This window comes from Molothrus aeneus, chromosome 3 (assembly GCF_037042795.1).
Source record: "Molothrus aeneus isolate 106 chromosome 3, BPBGC_Maene_1.0, whole genome shotgun sequence".
In the NCBI taxonomy this organism is placed as follows: domain Eukaryota; kingdom Metazoa; phylum Chordata; class Aves; order Passeriformes; family Icteridae; genus Molothrus; species Molothrus aeneus.
The window spans coordinates 39,148,927-39,176,294 of NC_089648.1; the positions used below are offsets into that span (position 1 = coordinate 39,148,927).

The following is a 27,368-nucleotide window of genomic DNA, read 5'->3' on the forward strand; positions in this document are numbered from 1 at the left end:
CTGGATTTTCTTCCCCCCTCGCTTTTTTTTTCTGTACCTCTTCCAATGCAAAATACTTTGCTCTCCCAGTGGAAACCAATCATTTACTAAATACTTAGTGTAATTCCTATCACTGTCTCTCAAGTGGGCCCATGTTTACATTTCATAAGCAAGAATCTTTTTTCTTATGCCATAGTCACTACATAGAAATAAATACAAGCCACAGAACCTGCACAAATCTTTGCTGACACACAAAATTTTAAACACCTTATGGATTAACATTTATGAAGCCTGTCAGAGGTTTAAAATCACAATGAGAAAGAAAGATTTTCTTCAGGTCTGAGAAATAAACTTTTGGTCTAATGTCAGCCCTACACCGAAAAAGCCTTGATAGTTTGTTTGTCTAAGCTGACAGCTCCTTATTCAATTGTTCACTATGTCTCTCCATTTAATTCTTGCTATAAATTTGTCTCTTTGCCACACTCTTTACACTTTACCTCAGTGTGCACCACAGACATGGTGAGCCAGCAGCTCACCACTAACTCAGCTTAAGGAGAAATGCTAGCAACAAAGACCAGCCTGCCAAAACCCATAAAACTTACTGCTTTTTGCCTCAGTTTAAAACAAAAAAATAATATTGTCTTTTCTCTAAAGTGGTACAGGAACACATGCCCAAATGAGTTCTTGACATTACAGGATTTTTAACAGTTTTGAAGAAACCTTGGCACTTATAACACATTCTCCAAAATGTATGGTTGTTAATTAGTTTAATAGCATAAGTAAAAACAAACAAACTAGTGGCAGAAGGTGCAACCACTGTTTTTTTGGTAGGGAATGGGAAGTACATGAAATCACAGCTTCTGAAATACTGAATAAACTGTAAAGGAAAGAACTGATTAAAAGCTGAGAGGTAGTCATGTCCATTGCCATGTTAACCTGCTGTTTTACTGTTACCACAGTGTCTATGAGAATGTACCTGTACTCACCAGCTGGGCAAAAGACAGTTAATGAAAATCTAAAACATGAAGAAAAATGGGCATTTCCTGCCAAATGTGGGTTTTTTTTTTTCTTTTTTTTTTCTTTAAGATTTAAAGGAGCTTTTTGCATTATTGGTCAATGTTTTACTTTTCCTGAAGAAAACTTGATAAGAAAACATGCCTCTTGGTAGATTAAAAGCCATTGCTACCTATTGCAAAGCAAGATTTTGCTAGGTCATATGTAGCAATTTTTGCACAGACCACTGCATGCTGAAAATCCCACTTTCCCGCCAGAAATGTCTGCCTCTCTGCATTTGTCCTCAGGATCACTCAAAAACTGGCTGCAGGAATCTACTGCAGATCTGCACCCTCTGCAAGGCCTGCTGGGTGGATATTCCTGCTCTCACCCAATTTCAGGGTTTTATCCCTGCTCTTGCTTATATTTCCAGTATTTCACCCCTGCAGATGAAGCTGTTGTTTGTAGTCATGAATTATGTTTTCTCATCTAGCACAGAAGATTTGTTCTGACTTTCCTTGGACAGTCATAGAGGGCAGAAAGGAGCAAATACACTTTGCTGTGTGCCATTATAAGGAGGGGACAGGAGTGAAGGGCAGAATGGCTAAGGAATGACTAGCTTATGCCTGTTTGTTTTCTACCTCCTAATGTCTTAAAAGGCTTTAATCTCTGTGCAAGGTGCTCTGAAGAGGAAAGCCCTCTGTTTATGCAGAAGACAGGAACTATGTGGGAAGGGACAAGGATGGCTGCTCTGCATGCTCAGGCAGCTTTGCTTCCATCCTGTCCTAGATTGATCTCTGCCAGTGGTGATGGCTCTGGCACTGGGCCCATTTCACCTTGTCATTTGGGCCAGGATTGCTGGGTGTGGTGAAGGCTTTGCTAACACCTCGTGCCCACAGACAGCTGGCTTGGGACTGCAGAGCTCTCCTTACACAGGGCTGAAGAAGAGGAGTGACAGTGTAAAGGAATTTGCGTTACAACAGGTTTACAAATCTGAAATAGCAAGCTGGTACATAATACAAATGTCAGTTCTAGGGATTGGAAATAAAAAATATTTACTAAACCTAGCTTCTTATTCCACATATAGGACTGCATGAAATTTCCACTGGTAAAATACCACACTGTTCCTGTGAAAGCATTTCCATTTAACCTCTTAGGATTGGAAGAATGGAATCTCTTCCTATTCTCTGAGAAGCAGTGCATATGGATGCTGAAGTGGTACATCTCTGAGATCTGGTCAGGACGTTCCCAGTAAGATTTCCTATATTTTCACATTTAAACTGTTTGTTCCTTCTTTTATTTGAAAATAAAAATTATTTCCTCCAAAAGATGATGAGCCATACAGTAAATAATAATAATAATAATAATAATAATAATAATAATAATAATAATAATAATAATAGATAAACACATACTACTTCTGTGCCCAAGAATTTTGATGTCTTAGATCCTCTGGTGTTATTCATTGCTCTTATTTTCTGCTGCATCCTATGTTACCTACATCAGCTACTCTCCTGGCTCTCAGAAAAGCATTCCACAGCCACTATTTCACTTCATGCAATCGTTCTTTTCCTGTATGATTTTAATCATAGATGCAAGAATTAGGGATGCATTTATCCTCCCCAGACAGAACTTCTCTGCTGACATTCTCCACAGCATAGTTTATGTCCAAGGCTCCAAGAATCATGCATGGCTGTTTCCAGACACCAGGTTTGTGAGCAACACTTCCAAAGGCTGTCTTTTTTCTCTCTCTTTCCTTCTTGCCTCTGTTGGTGTTCATATCATTCTTGCCAACACTGGTGCTCCTTTAACTCAGCCACCAGATGGTTTTTCAGGATTTGGTTCTCATGCCAGCCATGCCATCCCAGGCTCCACATCTGAGTGAAAGAGGAGCACCTGTGGTTCCTCACTAAACCTCTGATTTAATGCAAGGTGAGTGAATCAGCAGCAATGCCTCTCTCTGCACTGCAATAAGCAATCTTCTGAGAGGTCCAAAGAGCGTGCTGGCATTGGGTGATGGGGAGAGCATAGAAGAACTCTGTCACGAGCAGATGGAAATGCTACTAGCACTGCTCTCATGTCAAGATGGGAGTGGGATTTTTTTGCCATTGTTGTTGCCCTGAAGAGGTTTAGGTCCTCTTCCTCATACTGACTACTCACTAAAATGTGATAAAGCTCATAGTAAGCTCTAATAATGAAAAATGCAACATGCTGAAACTAAAAAGTCTAACTGAAGGATCATGCTTTTCAAAGCTGTCTGTTTTCCCAAGGACAGCCAGCCACACACACTGGTCTGTGCCTCCACAGTTTTAATTTGACCTCTATATTCTGTCCCCTCCCTAAAAGGTCAGTTTAAAATATTTTGGCAAATCATCTTTATTTTAAAATCATAATGTCAACAGTTTGTAGACTCCAAACATGCCTTTTTGCAGTATTTTGGCCTTTTTGCAGAATTTTGGCCTTTTGGCTATTGACAAATTTGTGTAAATCCACTCACATTTGACTAAGTTATAAACCCTCAAAAACCTGCAGTTTGTTTTTATTAGATGTATTTCTCATCAAATCTGAGAATGTAATTTTTCTGCAATGTCAAATCCAAACTGTGTGCTGTGTCATTCAGTATGTCCTGACAGACAAGCCAAGAGCAAAGGGATTGTTGGCCATGAATTGCCTTTGCCAAGCTACATGCCAGCAGTGCACACAGCACTGAACTGAAGGTGAAGGAGCTGTGGAGTTTGCAATATACAAAGAGCAAGGTGAAAGAGAAGGGAGAGCAGGCATGGGCTTGTGATGAAGAGGATACAGACCTAAACTGGGAAACAAACAGGGCTGGACTGGAGAACATGGAAGAGGACTAGAAAGATGGAGGAAAACAGGACTTTGTACATGTGAATAATTTTGTGGTATGAAGGGGGCTAGTCATGGTCACAAGAGAAAAAATTCCTTTTGTCTCTGACAGACACATCAACATTGCCAAGTTTCGCCCTGCTGAGAGGAAAGGGCTATGAAGCCCAGGCTGGAAAATTGTACTACAGTGCATAATGCAGCAACTGGCAACTTGCTATCGCTATGAGAGATGCTGCTAGTTTGACAGCGATAGAATCTGGTGCAGTAAAGGGCCTCAAACATGCTCCAACCTGGGTGATAGAATATGGTATCTTTGGGGTTTTTTCCCCATTGAAAAAGGAGATAATATTTAAACAAGAGATATTACACACAGATGTGTGCAAATGCTTTGTTAAAAATTGCATCATATAATGTTGTATTGCACTAATATAAAACAAAAGTTTTTGAAAAGGGTGCTTTTTAAATTTTTGTGACTGTGGGTGCTCATTGAGACCTGGCCATGCTGCAATTACCTTGCTGGCTGCATCCACTGAACATTGTAAGATCTGGAAAAGTCAGCAGTAGGTGTCTCAGGTAAGGCACCCAAATTTCTCTGTAATTAATACCTACTTCTCTCTACCTTGGTTCACCATGCATGTAGCTACTGCTTTAGAGAGCATGCTCTACCCTGAGCCCCTCACTGAGCCACTTGTGACAAAGCCTGCAAGGATGTCAGATTTCGTGCTGGAAGCAATTGTCATTTGTGTGTTGGGAGTGTGCCACTTTGCAGCCTTCCTAAAGCCCTTTTGTGTCCCGTCCCACAAACACGCACACACGGAGAGTCAAGCAAGCCCTGACAGTTTCAGCGTCTCTTGTAGTTCCACTTATCTATGGGGATGTCTGCAAGCTGGCAGTGAGCTGTTGGGTCCCCGGGAGGAGCGGGGAACTCCAGTGACAAAACTATAGTGAAAGGGTTTCTTTCAGGCAGCAGGGACGAGGAGATCCTTCACAGTTAGGAAATATAAACAGACCTCTATTTGGCTCCTAAGAGATGAGAAAGAAAAGCGCAGCTCTGGGGTGGAAGGTTTCACCTGGCATTAACTGCGCGCGTAGCGGCGGCCCCGCAGCCTCCTCATCTCAAGGGGCTATCCCGCCCGGGGCCAGCAGTGCCCGCTCCCCGCCGTGCTGGAGCGCCGGGCAGCCCCCAGCGACGCCCGGCTGCCCCACGGGAGCTGCCACCTTGGCTTTTGTCCCAGCTCAGAAACCTGGATGCCGCGGTCCTGGCTCGCCCCGTGCGGTGCCCACGGGAGGCGCGGCGGGACCAGGGCAGGGGCGCTCCGGTAGGAGGTCGGGGCTCACCGGGGCGGGGGTCGGGACCACCTCCCGCGCCTGCCAGGGGCTGCCGGTGTCTGTACGTGTTGATTCAGCATGTGGCGGGGGCGTGGGGGAGGAATAAACCCTGCGGGGAAAGCGAGCGGCGACCCCCCGGGAGCACCGGGGAGGGTTAATCGGCGAGGATCTGTGGGTCTGGGAGGAGAAAGGGGAGGCCGGGCTGGGGAGGGGGAAGGATAAGAGGAAAAGGGGCAGAGCGGCTCGGAGAGGTCGCACACCGCCAGCCTCCGCAGCCGCGGCTGTGCTTCCCGCGTGCTCCCGGAGCTGGTGGTGGGTCCTCCCTTCCCGTCCCAGTCGTTTCCTCCCGTTTTCCCTGCCACAGAGGGTTCAGGGCTGGAAGGGAGAGAAAGGGACCCCCAGGGCTAGACAGCAGCCCGCCCGAGGCGGAGGCAGGCGCGGCGCCCCGGGGGAGGCGGCGGCGTCCGGCAGATTCCCCCGGCAGTGGGAGGGCTCCGGGAGAGGAGAGGCTGGGGGAGCATCTCCTAGCCGGAGCTGACTCCCGAGGAGCGAGGGAGGGACACAGAGAGAGGGAGAAAGTGCCGCCTCTCAGCTTTACAGGCTTCCCTAAATTTTAAGGACTGGGGTGGGGAAAAAGAAAAGTGAGGACCTGATCTGGGACCTCCCAGCCGGAGCGATTGAAAAGGAGCCAAAGCAGGCGTCGGGGGGGGAGCGACATCCCAAGGAGAGTCCCCATCCTCAGCCACCCGCAGCCGCTGCGTGCCCGCCGCCGCCGCCGCCTCAGGATGTGGGTGCCGCTGCTGCTGCTGCTGCCGGAGCTGCTCCCCGCCGTGCCGGCACAGAAGCTCTCCGCCCTCACGGTAAGGCCACCTCGCCGCCGGGCGCCCTCGGGGCCGGTCTCGGGAGCACCTGAGCGGGCGATGCGGCTCCGGGGCGGCGAGAGGCGCCCGCGGCTGCCGGGCCGAGCGCTGCGCCCTGCCCCGGCCAGGCGGGAGCGAGCTCCGGCCAGGCTGGAGCCCCGGCCAGGCTGGAGCGAGTCTTGGCCAGGCTGGAGCCCCGGCCAGGCTGGAGCCCCGGCCGGGCGGGAGCTCCACCGCGGCTCGCCCGGGGAGCAGCCGGCACCGCCGCCCCGCCGAGCGCCTCCGGGGAGAGCGCGGCCCGCGGCTGCGAAGAGCAGGTTTTACTGCGGGTCCCCGCAGAGCTTCGGTCCGGCCTTAATGTCCGTGTTAATGCTTTTATTTGCCCGAAGAGGAATAATGCTGCAGTGAGGTTCGCTTTTGGACCGACTCGGGCTGACCGATTTTACTTCATTTTAATTATAAAGCAACATGAAACAAGCCTTTCTGGCTGTTCCAGGCTCCATGGTGCTATACATGGAACTCCGCGTAGAGATGGGTGAGCCAATTCATTAGGCTTACTAAATAAGCCATAACCACTATTCTAGCCAAGACCTGAGGTTTGCAGCTAATAGCTCAGTTCAGTCTTGTAGAGCTTGCAGTGTTTGCAAAGCTACAATTAATGCAATCTGTAGAAATAAAAACATTTTCCTTAAGTGTGTTTTTAAACAAGTGCTTGAGTAAACATAACGGGCAGCAAATACCTCTTTCAAGCTGTTTTTAAGTGTTTTGGTGAAGGCTACCCGCTTAGAGTTTATTATAGTAAAGTTAGAGGCAGCTGCAAAGTGAAATAGACCCTATTTTGTTTAAGCCTTTCCGAAAATTTCTGTAAAATCCCAAGAGTTGAGTTTGTTTTTTTTTTTTTTTATTCTTTCACCCTTTACTGAATAAGGTGCTATAGGGACAGCTCAAGGTGAAATGGCTGTGGGAGATGGCTGAGCTGTTCATACCTGAAATTCTTTCAGGAAAAGTTTTGCCTTGTTGACTAAATTTGTTGGTTTTTTTTTTTTTTTTTTTTGTTTTGGTTTTTTTTTTGTTTTTTGTTTTGTTTTTTTTTTTTGTTTTTTTTTTCCTCTTAAATGATTTGTAGATTAGAAGCTGCTAATTGAAAACCCTAAAGGACTGAGTTTGCTCCATGAATTTTATTGTGTATGGTATTTTATAGTGTGGGACACATAAAGTCAAATGATTCTCATATTTTACTTTTTAAGACCCTCATTTGAAGCCCCCTTACACTGTTAGGTGATATATACTATTCTAATAAACAGATGAACATTACAATTTACTTTCAAGTTCACTTTAACAAATGTATAAACATAATTTGCAAGATAGGACATGTAATATTCTTTTTTTCTGTACATAAAGAGAGTTCTAAATATTAGTGTGGAAGTAAACTGGAAATGCTACCAAACTTTAGTTTGTCCAAGTGTAAAGTAAGAGTGATTGTGACTGTTACAATATCTTCAGATGATACATAACCCAAATGATGTTAAAGCCATTTAAAACATGGATATAAATCACTGCAGAATATACTTTTCATTCAGTGAGGGGTTGTCTGCATCACAAAAGGGAAGAAAAATCTGGCCAAGGGCACTTTGGCAAACTTAAAAAATTAAATGCCATAGACTCATGCAAATGTATTTGACTTCGCTGTTATCTGAGTGATGTTACAAGTCCCTCTGTTCCTTCCTTCACCAATTCAAAGTGTGCATTACTCATTTCTGTACCTTAGAGTAGTCTGCATCTTTATGAACCAAGAGCAGAAAAGTCAAATCTGGTGGAATGCCCACCTCCTGCCTCTGCTATCAAAAAGGTAATGGTTTTGAAGACATCAAGCTTTCAGACTGAAATGAACTTGAACATTTTGGTAGGTGCAGCTAACCTTGTTAGTAGAGGACTGTAGGTAGTGAGCTCACGTTAGTTTTTCCGCTGCTTGTGCTCTTCTTACGGAAAGGGCTCACCCATAAAAATACTAGACTAGAATACATTGGAAATCCTTCCCTAAAACAAGTAAGGGACAGGCAGACACTCATAGGAACAAAATAACACACGCACACACTGATGCACATATACTTTCTACATCTTCCCACAAGGCTGAACTTTGAGTGAAGCAGGTTTATTTCTACTATTTCTGTACTTACCTCTTTAAACAACAATAAAAGCCCAGTGCTATTACGGCAACAAATACCACACCACTTGATCATTCCTAACTCCTGTAGTCATTTTGCCTGTATCTCACAGACTATATAACCCCTTTCCACATGTATCTTTCTCAAACATCCATGGATAGTATCTGCATAATTACAAGGAACAACAAACCCAAGCTGTGTAGAAAAACCAAGAAAATCTATGTCTTTTTTTTCACCTGCTGTGCCACTGTGTGGCGACTGAGAATAGCCATTCTTTTCTACACATCATATGCGGATTTTATTTTTATTTGTGGCTTGAAGAATAACAGAGAAAGGCTGAAATTTTCATAAACAAACAGAGGTCATGGGAACAGGGTGTGTTTCACTGCGGATCTGAGTTTTATCAAAACGATGGGATGATCATGGAGAGGGAATGCACATCCCTGATCACAATGCTGTCAGAGGTATACTCTTCTTGCCAGGTGGTGACAATATCAGGGGAACAGTCTACTGCAGTCGTAAATCTGACATAAGATGAACCTTGGCAGAGACAAGACAATAAAATTATAGTTCCCTCTAGCAAAAGCCACTCTACCATTTTCTGAAAGGTAACAAATGGATCGGAGGTTTTTTCCTTGCCTGAGATTTAAGCAACAAACTGGGTGATGGCATGGCAGGGAGGGAGGATATCAACATCTGTCTTTAAGATTTTCATCCATATAAACAGATCTCTGGCCTGTTTTAACTTTATGTCCTCACTAGCTCGAGGAACGGATCAAGTACTACTTTCAGAAAAGACTTTCAGTAGTTTACAGACCTGTTTCCCCATTTATTTAGGAATAATATTTTTGCATTTCACTTGGGCAGCAATACCCACAAGAACTACCCATGTCTGTAGTCCAGGTGAATGTGTGATTTTCATATGTTGGAAGCTTTGCAATAGTCCAATAGCAATAAATCACAGAGTTTTCACACAAATAATATCTCCTAGAGATTTCTGATTGTTTAACACTCTTATGTGACTGCAGGTTTGCAAGGAGTGATGTGCATAGGCTTCCTACTACATAACAGCTATTAGAGCGATTTCTGGCAGGCAGAATTGTCAGCAGGTAGTTGAAATGCTCCAATTTGTTTAGAGTCTGGTCCCTTGGACCTCATGGCTATTTCTAAAGTGAGTGTGAGTGTTGTAATCTGTCCCTCTCTGCCCAAACTGCGGACCCAGACAGAACTTACTTGACTGCCTGACTATGTGCCAGGATAGAGAAGGGTTGATGAGAGATGGGCTGATGCTGATGCTGAGTCTTTATTGGGAAGCTATGATGTACACCAGGGTCTAAGAGTTTCAGAGTTTCTATGTCCTCACTGGGTTAGAGATAGTCCAAAGTTACTTTGAGTTTGTACCAGTCTTGGCTTCTTGTCACCAGGATTACTTTTTGCTAAGGTTTCTCCTGGACTCTGGTCTCCTGAGTAGGACCATATTGCAATAATAGATAAAGTGAGGTGAAATGTAATATTCCAATTATTAATTGCTAACTGAGCCTCAGGGATGCATGCAGGAGGATAATGTTCTTTATTGTTGTATTTACTGTTATTTCAAATGAACAAATATTGGCAACAGAACAATGGCTTTCCTTATGGAAAGGTAGGCTGAGAGCTGTCTCATAAGAACCCATGAGATCTGGAGGGACTGTAGCCAGTTTGGCTACTCTTGTTCTTTTCTCCCCTTGTGTCAAATACTAATGTAAAACATTCTTACATTCCACAAAATAGCCTTGTCCTTTTACCTTGTTAATAGAAAACCAGGTAGCACTCTGCAATTTTTGTAAGATGCTGTTGGAATGTTTTTGCAATGCTGCATTTTTATTCTGCTCTGTGAGATGTATCCGTTCTTTCTGGATGTATGAAACTGAGGAGATCTGAGCCTTGCTGACTTCTTGTTTTAGGGGAATTAGGCATATCTTGAGGATATAGATACTTTTGTTTTGAAACACAGGGCTGTGAAGAAAGCTCATTTTGTTCCTCAAATAAGTAAGTTTATGATCACTGCACTTACCAACACACTTTGTCATTGTTTATACTGCATTTTTGAAACCATCAACTTCGCTTTTATCTCAGTTGCAGTGTTGTGTGTGTGGATGTACTTCTACAAACAATAGGATACAAGTGTTTCTTATTTTAAAATCTTGATGACTTGCAACATACCACAAACTATTTATACTTTCAAAGCCTTGCTGCACCATGTGCTTTTCCAATACAATTGATAGATCTTACAAAGGAAGTAAGTTTGCTTGAAATTACTTCTTGAAATGAACACCTCTGCCTGGTAATAGTTTCTTTCATCAGCAGCTGAATATTTTGGGACAATTGTTTTCTTTTTCTCCCTTGGCACATGCTTTGTGAGTATTCAATAGCATTTAGTGTGCTGGATAGCTTCCACAACACTGACCAATATAAGATGGACCGCTAAGGTAGTTCAGTAAAGGGAAGGTAAACACAATCAAAGCTTTCCAAGTTAAGAACCCATTTGGATGGCGCCTGCAAACCAAAACATTTGGAAAAGTTACTCTAATTGTGACTGAAAAACCAAGACCATAAATAAAATTGTAAAGTGGCTCCAGATCCTAACAACATTGTTACTGCAAATGGGCATTGGTACAACCAAGGGTACATCAGCTCTGAAAATAAAACACTTTCAACAATGCTTCCTTGCAATAAACTCTCAAGACACTTCTTATTAAAGAAACAACACCAAAAACTGTGGGAATTGATTGAAAGTGTCAGCAAACTTTTCATCAGGGGTCAGAAGTAATTTCTGTGCATGCAGCCAACATAAACTGCACCTTATAATGTGTAAGACATTAATGAAGATGGTCAGTTGACTGCATGCCCGTAAGATTTCTAACACTAGAATTGAAGACTAGAAATGAATGTGAGTGGGGAGGGAAGAGCAGGACTGAGCAAACAAAAAGAAGTAGATAATGCATATTGTGTCCACTTTTGGCGCTGTCATTGGCCCCCTGTTGCCTCCTGAATACCTTGAGGAACAGCTGTATTTCTTGACAATGATCAAACTTCAAGGTTTAGTTCATTCTGAAAAGCCTCCAAAGGTTTAGCTGCTATCTAAAACCTTTCTGAACCCTGTTGGTCTGGAAACCAGGCTACAGATCTTTTCAAGATCTGGCTTGCTCGGGACTTTGCTCATATTTCCATTTCTTCAGCCAGACCAGCCTCACCACAGGCGCAGCCATTTTCATGGTATTTTGGTGCTTCATTTCCTGTCAGGCCTGAGACCAGGAAGTGCAGAGGCGCCTGAAAATTAAAAACTGAGTAAGAAAGAGTTGGAATCAAAGACCTATTTTTGAACAGTAATGAAGGTCCGAGTTTGGTTCAGGAGTTACATTTTTTATCTGAACAAATTCAAACATTCTTGGGCAATCTGCAGAGTGAAAGGAGGATACATCTTGCAAAGGACTCAGTGATTTCCAAAAATTTTGTGTTTTCTTAAGAATCAAAACCTAAATGCATCCTAATTTCTGTTTGATTCAGTATTGTGCTCTGAGGTAGATTTTTAAAGAGTTGACATTGTAGATTCACGATGAAGGCCATTTCACAATTAAAATTTGCAGTCCTTTCTTCCAAATTAATATAGTCACAGTAGTTTTTGACTTTGTGAATACTGCATCCTCTGCCCCTCTGCTGTCTTCTACAGCAAAATTCTGGTGATGTCAGTCATTTGGTCTCAATGGCCCTGTGTATTTTCACAGGATACGCTTCTCTTGACATTTCTTTATCCACTTCTGGTTATTAATTGCTAATAATATTATCTACAGTGGTAGTGCAACGGTGCAACACTGGAGGCAAACCTGGAAAGAGAAAATACTTCAGAAAAAAATTGCAATATGCTAATCTCACATGTAATAATTTATGCCAAAAGAAAAGGAGTGATAGTGAGATGTAACACGATAATTCCCCATAAACAAATAAACTAAGCAGAGAAGAGAAGGTATAGCATAAATACCTGGATTTTTTTCCTGCAGTTTTTCAGTCTTGGCCTAGCGGCCCCATGTACATAGGGAATTGGTCTGAATTACAGCCGTTGCTGTAGTGCAGTGGTGTGCAAGGGATACAAGGATACAAACTTCAGTTATGGGGAAGTTGAAAGCTACCTAGAAGAATATGGACTAGTTTTTAGATTGGTGTGATAACACTTAGTATCAGAGGGTTGCTTAATATGACTGTACCAAATTATCAGTGGTCCTCAAGCAGCAAATCACATTTTACGACAGAACTCGTGAAGTCAGTCTCCCAAATGGAAGTTTCAGCTGGTTCTTGCAGAACAAATTGCTTTGATGAGTTAGTAACTGCCCTTCAGTGAATTTTTTTCCCCTCTCTAATTTGTTACCTTTTAAAAATGACCACTAAGTGTTTCATCAGCTGTTGAAAATCCAGGCTAATAGAGAATGCAACCTAGAATTCTGGTTGGGACAGAAAGAGAAAACATTTCCTGAAGGCAATCCTTTCCAGCTCTCTCTCTGGCTTGCTCAGTGGGTTGCTAGAAAACTTGCTCGAGACTGTTTACATCATACCTATCCAAAACCTAGCTTTTTTCCCTTCATTTACTTTAGGCTGCTTGTTGTGTCATCTTTTGAGTTACTGAGTAAAGATATTTTTTTTTCTTTTGTGTTGCCTTAAATTTGTTTTGAGGATGTAATAATATACATTCTTGTCTTTTAGGTGTTCACTTTTGAACTGTATACAAATTAGCTGTCGTACATGTGCTATAAATCTTTGAATCTCTCCTAGAGCACCTAAGGAGTACTTACATGCAAATAAATAAAAATTCCTTTACTTTGGAATGCTTGTTAAGTCATGGCTTCATGCTGTATTTTGCAGATTTTTTGAATAAAATTGGTGCCATGAAGTGCTCACAGTCTTTTTACTTGGCCTACCTTTATCATGCAATTACTAATATTTTGACCTTTTTTTCAGAATTAGAACAAGGGATTATCAGTGAGTCAATGGTGTAAAAGATCAGGAGAGATTTGTACGGTTTTTGAAATGCAAGTAGCAAGAGATAAAGAATAATTTTTTTGGTATTCAAAATGGACCCACTATGATCCATGTAGCAAGCTGCAGTACAGAGAAAACCTGCAGATTGCAGGTGACCCCTGGATGTCAGGGTGGGAAGCCAATGCCTCAGTTCCATTATTTTTTCTTGCTCTTATCTGGACTAAAGTGGAGGAATGGTTGAGTTTAGTCTGAGTAAAATCTGCCATTGAGTCTCATTACTACTTTGAAGGATGGGGGGAGGAGTGGGTGACATTTTAGTAGACATGCAAATGATTTCTCATTCACTGTAGCCTCCACATGGATGCCCACTTAGTGTGGACAAAGGAGTGTTAGTGAAACTGACCCTGGCTCTGTAAAGTTATATTTGTTAATGGTATGGTAACTGTGCATCACCTTTTTTTACCTATAGTGCTGTATAACGCTGCTTAAGTCAAGGGAGCAGTTGTCACGTGGGGTGATGGATCTTCTAGAGTGAAAAATCACTGTAGCATATGTCACTTTTTAAAGTAAAAGTTTCTATCAAAGAAATGAAATCAAGTGAGTGAAACCTGGTCCTGAAATAAGTATGCTACTATGTCCTCGAGGGTAGCACATATTGTAAAGATACCTTTGTCCCCACAAGAGGGTGCAGAAATAAAAAAGATTGTCAACATAGAAACCAAATCAGGCTTTGAGTTAGCCATAGGTTTATTTGTTCAGTAAATTATCTCTGGTGTGTTGTATGGCTCATTTTTGGAAGAGAGCCATCAAAGATTTAAGTGACTCAAAATAAAAAGCAGAGATGGGAGGGTCCATACAGGTATTTCTCCATTTCTCCCCCTGTCCATTCCGTTGCAAATACAGAGCGGTGGCGCCGCTTGTGCAGCGTCCTCAGGGGCAGGGAGGTCGCCTCTCCTCTTCCATGGCACTGCAGCGATCCACCACGGGAGGGGGAGCAAGAGCAGCGCGGTCTGCGCCGTCTCCTCCGGCAAGGGCTGAAAGAAAGGAGGGCAAGCCCTGGTTTCCCTCCCCAGTAGTCCAAGGGGGAGGAGGGGAGCAGCTGGGGGCCTTGATTTTTCAGTACTTGCCACTCAGTTGCCCATCAGATGGGAACTCACATGGGAAAAATCTCAAGTGGAAAAAAGTCTTGACACAAACTATCGAAAGGTAGAAGAGTTCTGCAAAAAGAAAGTGTCTTTGATGACATGGTGTGGCTTGACGTTAATTAACATGAATTAGCATTCATGACAGCTCAGAGCAGGCTGATGAGGACAAGAGAGAATATATGGCCTAACATATGAGATGCTCTTGGCCATGAGACATGAGAGGGGTTCAGTCTGCAGAAAGCGTAGGGCATATTAATTTCATTGCATGCTGTTTCTTTTTGCAGCATTTATTACATAAATTCTGGTGAGCAAGACCAAACAAAGTGGACAACTTATTTTTTACAGTGTATTTAATGGGATTGTATTTCAGACCATCTCCTTCTGGGACAGCAGTTTCCAAGCATGCCAAATTTTTGATAGATTTCAGCCTAAGTGGATTTAGTTGCAAATCTGAGCTTTAAACAGGAGGTTTTGTCTTCCCATCATGTTTTCTCCTTGAAAGGTTCCATAAATTACATTTCTGAAAGAAAGGGAAAGTTTTTTTGAAAGAAGTGTTCATTTGGTAAATTGCTCTTCTGTTTAAACTTCCCTTTTTCAGATGCTGAATGACTCCCAGAGCAAAAGTTCTGTCATTGCTTGATAATGGACTTCCATTAATTTGCAATAAAATTACAAGGCAATATTCATGCGTGGATAATTGATTTCACTCTGAAGGGAAAAAGGCAAAAAGCAAAGCTCAAGTGTCTACTTGTCTGTAACTAGTACAGCAATTTTCTCCACTGCAAAATGAATATCAAGTACTTCTCTTATGAAGTGTCAGTGTTTATGTTCATTAGCTGCAAGATCAGGAGAGGTCTACAGCAATGAGAGAGTCAGGGTATTTCCTACCACATGACAAAGCCAGATCTGATACCAAGACTAAATGGCTGATAGAGATTAATTTTTTCATTTTTGTGGCTGGTGACAGACCCACTAAAGCTCAGTAGACACAACAGTGCTGGTTTGGTAGAAGGACTGGTGAGATAACCACAGGTTCACAATTCATGTAGTATTGAGGTGAAAGAAAAGAAGAGCTAGCTGCAACACTGCTGCTAGGAGTGAGCTCAAAGGACCTGGAAACTGGCATCTTTTGGGACTCGTAGTTGTGACTGGGCTCTCTCTGGCTGCTGTAGATTTTTCTCCAGTATTCTCCTTCCCCATCCAGTTGATCTTTCCTTAGTTCATCCTCAGTGTTTACATGCCTTTTCTATGTATAGACTGTAAGCTATTTGTGTTTGTACAATGTTTTGGGCAAAAGAGGCTCATTCCTGGTTCACTTTCTTGGTTCTGCCACAGTTTTCAAGTTCAGTAATAAATAAATCTTGAATGACATGTTCTTGCAGGTGAGACTGAACACAAATAACGGAGGATATACAAATAGTAGAGTTCCTCAGGCAGTTCTGGCAGAGTCCGGTTCTTTACACCCTCTGCAAATTATCCAAGCTGGTTATTTTGTATAGTCTATGCCTGTATTCACACACACACACACACACACACACACACACACACACACGCATGCGTGCACAGAAAAATACATATGTTCGATCCTCCTCTGCCTTATGTAAAGAATTGGAGCAAGCAATTCAACATTACAGGAAGTGATCAACAAAATTGTCTATTCTCTGGTCTTGTCATACTGTTGGCCAAGGAGTTCTGCACAGTGCAGAGAGCCAAGTGTCATCTGCTTGGTATTTCCTGACTTGTGAGAGCTTAGTGTTTGAACCTTTTCATAGCCCTAAAGCTGGGGTTCTCAGCCTGTGGTATGTGTTTCCTCTCATGGTGCAAAACTCTTTTTCCCCTAAAGAAAAAGAGCCCTGAATCAATCTAGCCTGGTCTTTCCTACAGAGAATAATGTGAATGTTTGGATGCCTCTTCCAATTTTTGCATGCAGGTCAGATGGAGCTTGAAGCTTTTCTACCCACTGCCCTTCCCTACCTTTCAAAGAAGAAGAGGAAATGGGTTTGGATGAAAGATGCTTCTATCCTGTGAGTGCAGGCCAAAGAGCTGAGAGCTGTTCTTGCTGCTGTGTTACAGCCTCTGAGTGTACTCTCTTTCTATAGCAGCAGCACCAAGAACCCTCTGAGAAACATGGTCCAAAGGCTCTCTTGACAAACTCAGAGAGATGTCAGGCATTATGAAGAACTTCTTCCTGTAGGCCTTCTGTGGCTTCAGCATGTTGTATCCATCAGCTGCAATAAATTCCCTAGACTGCCATTTTCTACCTTAAGATGAGCCATGTCAGCCATATATATGTATATGCAGGGGTAGACCATATACATTACCATGCAAACCTTTTCTTCCTTTTGTTTTTCAGCAATGATTGGAAAACCCCATAAAAGCTTAAAGTTCCCTTGAGGTTAATAACCAGGATGTCAGATATTTTTCCCATGAAGTTTATGTAATTTGATCTGACTGCTTTGATCTGATATTTTTTGTTTATGTGTTTTGGTCTAAGGGAATGATGCATAGGAGTCTAGAGCTAGTTTTCATTTGACAAGATTTCTAAGTTGTTAGGTTTTGACTGTGTTGGAAGTGCTACAGGGCAGCTGTGTTTGTTAGTTGATGAATTTGTGTAATCTAAAGACTGAAAAGAACAAAAAGAATACCATCTCCCTTCAAATCTCAGGTCTCTTCAGGAACTGCCTCAGGCGATATTTGATTTTATTTTAGCAGCTCTCATGATTATCATTTTAAATAATGACAGAATAGAGCTTTTACTGTCTGCATTGCTTATTGTGACAGGAGAAATCAAAAGGTCGCACAGTATCTTTCCTTGTTATGAAAGTAAATTATTTCTTTAAAACTGCTATCCTGAGTCTTCTCAACACACCTGGGGGTCCCAAGTGAGATTCATTTTACAACTGTGTCAGGAAATCTCACTCATTTAATAGAAGTAAGAAGCAACCAGAAGTCTCCAATGAAATTAGGAGGTTACAAATAGGATTAATCACATGTAAAAACTCACTATTTCCAGCTGACAGCAATTAAAGCAGTGTCAGAGATGCAATGAAATTCCCTCCAGGGATCTTCGTAAAACTGAGACAAACATTATAGAAAGAGTCTGCATGATGGATGAGAAAGTTTGAAAAAAAAAAGACAAGTCTATCAAAGCTGAAGGGGGTCACAGTTCATACTCTCCAGCTCTTTTGTGGTATGCAGGATGTCTCTCAGGAAGAGCCCTGCAGCTATCTGCTGTCAACAACAGCAAAGCAGGTGTGCTTGTGTGCCTGGACTATATCCTTTCTCATACCTGGTGCTTCTTGCTTGAATAAAGGTCAACATCTTTTGAAACTTTGTGATTATTTTTTTACTGCTTCTGTTTTTGCTAGAAAACTGTTCAGTGAAGTGAGATTTAGAAGCTGTTGTCAAGGTATAATTGGAGCTGATTACCTAATTTCCTTTCATTTGTTGTGACTGTGAAATAGCCCAAGGGCTGCATATGTCAATATACACACATTCCCTGTCCTGTATTGATTCAGAAGTTGCGTGATGTGTGCCAGATGTCTGCAAGGCAGTTCAGATGGCAAAGTAGCATGGGTGAGGGAAAGTGAGATGGTTTGCCCTGCCAGTACACTCTTCTAAAAGATCAGAAATGATTCTGCCTCACTATGCTTCAGTCCTTCCTATTAAAGAGAGGTGTCACAAGTGCATCTTCTGTCCTGGCTCTCGGGAATATCAGTTAGCTTCTGTACATCCCGGTGTTACTTGGAGAGCAGAAATGCCTGAAGCAGGCACTCAGCTGAAGTGGATCTCTGATTGTGGCCTGTGTGTTGTGGGTGCAGGAGCTGCAGGTTCAGCTGTACATGGGTCCCAGAGGAGGGATTTCATAATAGCAATTCTGATATTCCACAGTATTTATAATGGGTGTGTCCAGCCTTCTCCATAACATCCTGCTGTGGGAGTTTGAGCAAGACAGAATTGGACATCTGTTTGCCCTGTTGAATCTGGAACTAGGGAAACTATGGGTCTACCCCATAAGGGCAGGAGTGTGCAGAGGAACTTGGAGATAATTGAAGTGCCTGAAACTGATATTTTCAGTGTGCATGTTTGGATATGAAGCCTGGGAGGTGTGATAAAATCTTTTTTTTCTGTGTGTATCTGCATGGTAGTGCAGTTCATAACAGAAACATGTTGGCAGCTTTTTGTACATACAGGTAGAATTTGATCAAAAGGATACCACTGGGCATATGCTGGGCATATAGAGTATAAAATCACCTCTCCATGCTCTTTATTACTGCCAGATGGTGTTTACTTTCTTGAATCAATCCTGTTGTCATATTTGTCCTTCTTACGTGTTGTTGACAAATGCATGTGACTACAGAACCTAAAGGTCCACTGAAATAGCCACTAATTCATGAAATAAAACTTGTTAAAATCCTATCATTCCCTTTTCAGGGAAAATATAGCTAACTTACAATGAATTTGATTAATCCCATATCCACCAAAACTGTTACTATAAGACTACCACTTTTTTTTCCCCTGTGAATATGATATTTTTAGTCTTTGTGGCAAAGGCACACCAAGACACAGCCATTCTTAAACAACATGCTCAATGAAAGTTCCAAAGACTCTTCTGGGAGACAAAGATTGGCTGATAGATACCTGAGCATGGTGGAAGCACTGGCTCAATTGAAATAGAAGTGCGGAGAACCTGGAAGAGACAGCAGTTAAAGTCAACAGAATGGGGTGCTGTGCTCATGCCAAAAATGTGTGTAGAAAAAAGCTCAAGTCTCGGCATTTTTTATGTTTCTTTTTTTCCCTTCAAAATCAGTATGCTTGTTTCAAAATAAAATGGGTTACAAACAAAATGGGCTATAAATAACATGCACACATTTTTGTAAAATGATTTTCTTACAAGCGACCTGTAAGACAATCTCCAAATGATTCATATTACCTCACTGACATTGACTTTCTGTGCATACAACTCTGTTCAATTTGACCTAAGGTTGCGTACATGTGTGCTTCATCAACACAATAATTAGAAAAGTTCATGAAGCTGGGAGTGCTAAAATACCTGTTATTCATTCTGACTGCATTATCTGGGCAGGCCCATTCAGTGTGCATAGGTTTCTTTTTCAAAGCTCATGCCTCCCAATCAGTCCTGCTGTCCCCCATGGCCTGGAATCCTGCCCAAGCTTGATTGCAGTATGTCAGGTGAAGTTCCTGCTGCTTACCTGCTGCTTCCTTGGTTGACAACGTCCTATGTTGTCCAGAAGTGCTTGCACATTGTGTTAAAACTCCTGCAGATTGCCTATGAAATCATGGAATAAGGGAGTTTGTGTTTTCAACAGGCAGCCTCTGTCTTAGCAACTGTGTGAAACAAGTTGGTGCTGTTATTTCAGTTAATGTGGCCAGGACTCCCCCGTGTCTATTAACCTGAAGCTGTGAATGATGCTATGAAAAGAAGGGCTCGTTTTTCAGTGTTCAGGTTGCTTGCATTTTTGTGGTAGCACATTGATCAAGATTTTAAGCTTTTTCTAGCCCAGAGATCTCTGCTGCTTCCTGTTTTGCTGCCTTAAATAGCTGTTGACTAATATCTGCTCTCTCTGAGATAGACCTTTTTCTTCAGTACTTTTTTCCTGTCAAAGGTGGACACCATTGAGCTATTGCTATTTCATTTTCCATAATGAATTGGGATCTGTGCCGTGGGAATCCATTTAACTGTTATGGTGTTGTTCAAATAAACTGAACTTGAATTGAGCACTTGGAAGATTTAGCCTGATGGACTGTGAATCCAGATGTTACCTTTCTTCTGCTCATCACCTAGTAAAATACATACCCAGTACTCTGTTACCCTAGGGATAATTTATCAGCCACACTCAGCTTCATTATGGACACTTCCCTTATTCTGTGGAGAGTGGCTGATCTGTCTAGTGAAGCACAGTCCCACTCTATGTAGTAGGTTGTTTGGGAATTTGTCTGGGAACCCTGCCTCTTAGAAAATATGTATTAGGGATTGCTAAGTAATCCTGATTTTCTCTTAAAGGCCAGATTTGTGACAGTGTAATGCCCCTCAGAACCACAGGAGACAAGCAGGTTCAAAACATTTTTGGCAAATATTTCTGCTTTATTCCTAGGTGACTGGCAGGTCACTGCTGTGTTTCTTATTGATGGCTGAGTACAAGAATAACCTCACATGCAAGGCACAGTTTCAATTGCCCTCTTGTTGCTATTTATTTACCATCACCTCTGTGGTTCTTCAGGAGCCAGTGGAAACTGAGTTGGTGGAAAGGATGGCTTCCTCATCTACTCAAAGACCATTTGTGAAAGGCTGAAAATTGTATCAGCTATAGCATGGGCTGAAAAATAGAGAGTGAGGAGTCACACCTATCCAAAGATATGTATACATATTTTTGAAGGATCAAAAAAGAAAAGTACAAAAGAAGAAGAATGTGTCAATATCATATACAGGATAGCCATCTAGCTCCAGGCAGCTTAGGGTAAGTGCTTTCTTCTTGCCCCAGTCATGTTCATGCATGTGCTGACTTCTTTTTTTGGTCTTTTTGTTTGCTTTTAACTGACTTCTTTCATTTGTAGATTGATGGCTTTTCATTATCTGAAATTTAAAAAAAACTGTTACCAATAACAAAGCATGTGAAATCTGTCCTAGCTAATCTGATTAGATGAATGGCTGAATGTTTTCTCTCATGATAAGAACTATGCAATCAAAAATAAAAGTGATTAAAAATTATGTTAGCATAAAGAGAGAAAGAACAAGAAATTTGGGCTTTTTAAAGTAAGTTTTTTTAAAAGGCAATTTGCCTATGCAATGTTGCATTTTTAGAGAAAACACTTCTTAACAAACAGCTCTTCTGTTTGAAAGATTTCTGTAATATTGGTGGATTTTATTGAAACTCTGTGTTTAAAATGCTAATGTTTTAAGGAGATGGAGATGTACTCTTGTGGTATTCCAGAGATGCATAGTAATGCAAAAGAGGCTGGTTTCCAAAGAGAGCTGTCAGAAGATAAAAATCTAGCAGGAAATCTAGCAATTTTTAAGTAGAACAAGTTTAATTGGAAGGAACGAACTTCAAGCAACTGCAGTATTTTATGCACAGGTTAACATGGATGAAACTACAGGCTGCTGTAATTACAGTTTTTTATCAGTAACAGGATATCTGCTAAACAGGAATTAATACACTTTTAAAGGTTTCATGAACTGATTGTGCTTCTGTGAATCTTTTCTAATCTGAAAGGTATTCTGCAAAATTAGCAAATTCTGCAGGTTCCCTGACTTAGCTTCTTGTTAGCAATCACACTGTCTTATTTTAATATTGAAGATAATATAGAAATTGAAGATAATTGAAGATAATATACTGTTGTCCTTTTTTTGCAAATTATATAATATACAAATAGATAAATTTGTATATATAATATACAAATAGACTGTTGTCCTTTTTTTGCAAATTTCTTGAGAAGTTCCTCTACCATTTTTAATATGTGAATATCTATTTCTGATGAAAGGTTTAATGTATACCGTAAATGGGGCTCATTTAAAAATCAGCTTATTGAGCCCTATGTTCAGAAAAACCACGTCTTTAATACAGAGTAGCTGAAATGTCCAAGGATTTTGCATATTTTGTAGAATATTATCCAGCCTTGAAATATCTTATAAAATCAGGATCAATCAATCTGTTCTTGAAACGCTTGTAATAAATACTGGTTAATTGTCATGCCATGCAGGACAATCTTGTAGGTACATCTGAAGTATGGGATAAATTGACATTTGTATTTTGAATTATTATTAACAGGAGACTGAAATAAGACAGGTCAAGCTGTTGGTTGTTACTTTTGCTAAATTTGTTTCTGACCACACATATCAAAATGTTCACAAATAGCTGCAGATTTATCCCTACAGAATGAGGGAAAAAAAAGTCCTTATGTAACTATTACCAAAGCCAAACACTTATAAAGTTAAACTGCTTATTTTATTATCACAGTTTGTTTTTCTGTTTCATACTCACACTCTTCATTGCATGGCAGATGTGATCATCTGTAGAAGTATAAAGGTGTGGTTTGGGAGACGTCTCCAAAGATCCATTTTTGAAAAATCCCAAGCTGTTTAATTAATGTATTTTTAAAGATATCTTTGGTGTTATATTAAAAATTGCTTTGTTTCATTGTGCAAGTTCCTTTACATGTATATCACTTCCATGATCTTAGTGTCAGAGTGACCTTACCCATATCAAAATCTCTAGTGTCCAAATAGTCCAGCTGTTTTCTCCAATTACCCTAATTACCCAATGTCATAACATCCCAACAACCCAGTCTAAACACATTTGAGTCCAACAAATTAGCACATGTAAGGCTTTTTTCTCATATTATTCAATTAAAAATGAATTTTCTTTCCTCGGTCCAAAGAAAATCATTACACATTCGTCTCAGGGGACCAATTCCTTTTTTACTGGAACCACTACAACTGCCTCTTAATATGGTAAAAAATGTAATGTAAAAGGCAAGAAGTCTGCATTCGAGTGTTAGGTGCTGTGACAACCAGGGAGTGGGAACAGTGGGGGCTCCCTGTGGCAGGCAGAGCCTGTCCCACCCCCACCAGGAGCAGGCAGCCATGGGGACCTGGGGCAGCCCCAGCCCCTGGCATCCCATGCCTCCCCAGGTATGGGCTGCTCTTTAAGGCGGAGGTCACTTATAGTTTGGGATATGGGCATGGATGAGCAGAGCCCATGGTGCAGATGGAATGGGGCAGGAGCAGAGGCCAAGCAGCAAGGTTTTAGCTGGAAAGTAGGTCCCCTGGGTGGGAACAAGTCTCAGCTGGGTTGTTGCCTCTCCAGCACAGCATGGGAGCCCCTCTGCAGGGACACCAGGGAAGAGGGGCTGACAGTGGACTGTGCTGTCTCTCCATTAATCCTGAGCTCAGACAGCCAAACCTTTATGAAGGGCATCATCACCCAGGACCCATACATGGGATCAAAAATCTCTATGATCTTTAAATAATTCTTCTGATGAAAAATTCTAGCAGCCAGGTTTTTGATGTGGGCAAGGTGACACAAACCAACTTAAGGCAAACATGGACCAAGCTGTTTCTAGTTTTACAAGACAAAACTGAATTGGTTGATGTCTGCATAAGCACCCCAGTAAACTGCCTCTGCATTCTAGTTGATGTTGAGTTACATTGTACTTTTTATAATACAGATTTTATAGCTTTAATTGCTATGAAATACACAGGCAGCAGAGACAATTAACTTCTGATTTGATCACATATGCTGTGCTGAAGTTGCTTTGCTATTTGTGAGTGAAGACTTTTCCTTTGGAGAAGGAGAATTAAAAGAATCTAGCACAGTACAAAACGGAAGGGTCTCATCATCCCCTAAGCCATGAAAATATTGAACAGAGAATCTGCAGAAAACTGTAGAGAAATACAACCCTCTGTGTAGTGGGCTGACTCAGACAGACTGTGGAAATAATGTGTATGCTGCAGTCTTACATCTAATCACCCAGTGTGCCTAAGGAACATTAGGTTTTGTAGGTTCCCACATTATATTGACTGTTGTTTTGCAAGACAGCAGTAACCAGACTGTTGACAGCTCGTGTTCATATATCTGACAGGACAGCAGCCTGTAGGTAAAGTTTCCCCATCCACAATCTCCTCAGCTGTGAGTAGCAAGCTATTACAGGAAATGAATAACACTTTCCACATTGCTTTCCCTGCTTTCTACACCCTATAAACCAAGAAGTGCAAGTAAACCTTGTGGAAGCATGGGTAGGCTGCCAGAGACAGAAGCTGAAGAGGGACGTGTCTGTGTCTATGTGCACATGTGTGTGCCCAAGTGAAGGAAGCACAGGAAGGACAGGTGCTTTATGACTATTTCCCCACTGCAGCCAAGTATTGATCTCCTGGTAGTAGGAGACCACATAGCTCAGTGGAGCTGTGTTACTATGGCACAGTGCCCATACTGCTGTGGCTTTCAGAGATGTGCAACAGGGAGTAAACATATCCACCTCCATCAAGACTAATGTGGCAGTACAGTTCCTCAGCAGGGACTGAGGAACTGTACAGAGGGTACTTCCGGGGTGCCAGAGATTACCATGGCTGTAATTGTCACATACGTCTCTCACTGTTTTCAAATTCCAAAAGACTAAATGGAGTAAGCATATTGCAGGTAACTAAAAGACACGTGGCTTGCCTTCAGAGATTCAACCAGAAATGCCCTAGTGAAATCAGTTTCTATTATATTGCAAGGTCTGGTCAGAAATAGTTCTAGACCACAAGAACTGATCTCATGTTGATGAAAGATCAAATTTCATGCCTTGTGTTTGCAGTTATGAAATGAAAGGTGCTTGCCAGCCTCAGCTTTCCTGAGACAACAAGAAAACTCTGACATTTTGTCCTCCTAGAAGAAAGAAAAAAAGGAAAAAAAGTACCCATTTCTCATTTTTTGCTGCAAGAGAAATATTTTTGCTTTCACATTCTTACTTTACCATATCAGGATTTTTTCCCAGGAGAAATGTTTATACTGAAAGCACTTGCAAAGTAATTTATGTTACTGTTATATCTGTTCATAAGGTTGAACACTAAAACCAAGCTAATTTACGGGATTTGGAGCTGATTTTCCTTTCATAGTTAATATTTTTGATCAACCTGAATAAGTTGATCAAATAAATAATAGGAAGAATCTTTTAGAATCTTACAGTTGTCCTGGAAGTTTTCATTGCTAACTGATTGTTTTTGCTACATTAGGCTTGTCTGACCTCTCTGGATGTTTTCAGGATAGGCAGTAGCTCATGAAATGATTAAAGTTCTACAGGAACTATTTATGAAGAATTTATGTGGGGTAAAAATTTTATCATTAAGTCCTATCTCCCTTCACAACAGATGTATTAACCTTGAATGGTCCATCTAGTTCCTCACTGAGATTTTCTTTAAGTAGTGGAGATTTTGTCACATCATTGCAATTGCCTTGTTTTTTTAACGTAATGTAGTTAGAAATACATGTTTTCACCGATACGAACTTATGGGTAGCACATCAAATGGATTATATGTATTTAATTGGGAAAGAAGAAATAAAACCTGTTTTCCATTTGTATCAGTTGTGTGTCAAGGAGATCTGCTGTAGTTCTCCATTTAGCTAGCTCCTTCCCTGGCTTTTCTGTAGCTGGTGGTGTTGGGAAATCTGATATATTAGGCTGGGAAGGGTCTGAGTGAGCTGTTGGTGGAGCTGAGGTGTAGGGAAGGGGCAGGACTGTCAGTGCATGTTTGCCTAAGTGCTCTGTGGGGTATTTATTGGCTCTTGGTGGTTTTTGCAGTGCTGCTTCGGCTGCCAGAACAGACTGGGATTTCTTAGGAGGACTTTCAATGGATTTCTTCCCTCTGACTGGCAGCTCAAATCTTCTGAGGAGACATCTTCTTGTGGTGCCAACAACAGGGCATGGTGCTTGCTACCTAGATAATCAAGGCAATATTTGATGTGTTCTGGTTTGAACTAAGTGTTTGTGCTAGAAACAAAAATCTGGTGGAGACAATCCCTAGTGAACGTTGTACTCTAGATGAATTTAAAATATTTGTTTTTCTAGTGGGAAAGGAGCCTGTGCCCTCCCTCTGCCCACCAGAGCTGAACGCAGCCTGTGTGCAGCAGATCTGAATAGGAGTAGTTTTTCCTGTTCCTTCTGTACTTTTGATACCTTCTTTAGGAGCCATCTATAATGTGTTGCACAACACTAACAAACTATAATTTATGAAACAGTTTAATTACTCAGCAAAAGGTATCAACAGGGAGGGAGTTTCAAGGATCAGAAAAGCATTGTGTTTTTATACTGCAGGGAGCCTTGAAAATACAGATTAATCATTTGAGAAATAAACTTTTCTCATGATGTCAGCCAATGTCTTTCAGTCCTTTTATTATGCAGCTATCTCCATGAGGAGAATGTCCATTTTCATGGGTTCAGTCCCATTTTTTGTGGCTATTACTGTACAAATATTGAGTAGCTCTTTGAGCAATGACATCTCAGAGGGACAAGCCCCCTTTGCAGAACCCATGCAGTCACTTCCATGCCCTGTTCAGTTCACATCTGATGTAGTCAGGGCAAAGATCTCTGGCACTGGGTGAGGTAAGAGTCTCAAGTGTGAAGTTGTGAACTATGAAACTCCTAGAAGTGCTTTTTTGGGGTGATTTATGTACCTCTCTGTGGCAGTGGTGGCATCAAGGATTCTGCTAAACTTATTTGTTGATCTTTTTTAACCTGCTGTAGGGAACTGTTGGAATCCTGCTTGTGGCACATGGAGGAGAAATAAATTCATTGGAAAGAATTGAGAAACATTCCATCTTTCCAGGCACTTCCAAACTGAGTGCTTCTGTCAAGCTGTTTTGGCCTAGTGGCAGCAAAAGCCTGTAGCTCTGGGCAGGAACAAATGAGAATTTAGACAGAGGAAATGGAAATTCTTCAACCTTGCATTTTTGGTTTGAATAATCTGAGGATAAAGCTCTGCTGCCCATGTAGTCCTCCCTTAGGGAAAGCAGTGTGCTGGAGGAGGGGATTTGTTAGGCAGGTTGTTGTGTTACTTAATTTGAGCAATCACTAGTAAAATCTTGTATGGAGGTGAACTCTTACATGAACTGAACTTTAGGGTGGATTTAATGCCAGCTTGCATGTTATAACTTAACCTTGGTGCTCAGAGCTCTGTGGTTGCTTTCAGGAAACAGGATTTTCCTGCACTAGCACTGTGTGTGATTCATTCCACAAGTTCATGGTTGGGAGAACTAAATGTCACCCCTAATTCTGGAGCTGGTGGGAAGGGTAGGATGTGAAGAATGTTGAAAAGATGTTCTCTAAACCACATAAGAGAAACAATGAAAAAAGGAAGAGTTACGTTTCAAGCCTTTATATCCCATGTGTATGTTACTGTGAGTTCACTCAAAATTGCTGTGAACACAGTGCCAGTATTCTCCAATTAAGCTACTGCTGTGTATTTAAGTCTTTGTTGCATATGGGGGCATCCTGCATCAGTGAATTTGCAGCACATATTCCAAAAGGGAACTTTGGGGAAT

General features: G+C 41.5%; 1 protein-coding gene across 3 annotated transcripts in view; it reads left to right on the forward strand.

Annotated features, from left to right (window-relative positions):
- Window positions 1–5,806: 5,806 nt before the first annotated feature.
- SMOC2 (SPARC related modular calcium binding 2) overlaps window positions 5,807–27,368 on the forward strand; it is a 138,317-nt gene continuing 116,755 nt past the window's right edge. For 2 of the 3 annotated variants that reach the window (XM_066545643.1, XM_066545644.1), the window contains exon 1: window positions 5,918–6,008. In XM_066545643.1, the coding sequence (XP_066401740.1) occupies window positions 5,934–6,008 (75 nt within the window). In that variant the 5' untranslated portion in view covers window positions 5,918–5,933. Of the gene's footprint in view, window positions 6,009–27,368 lie in introns of all 3 variants that reach the window. The other variant, XM_066545645.1, reaches the window with a different exon arrangement.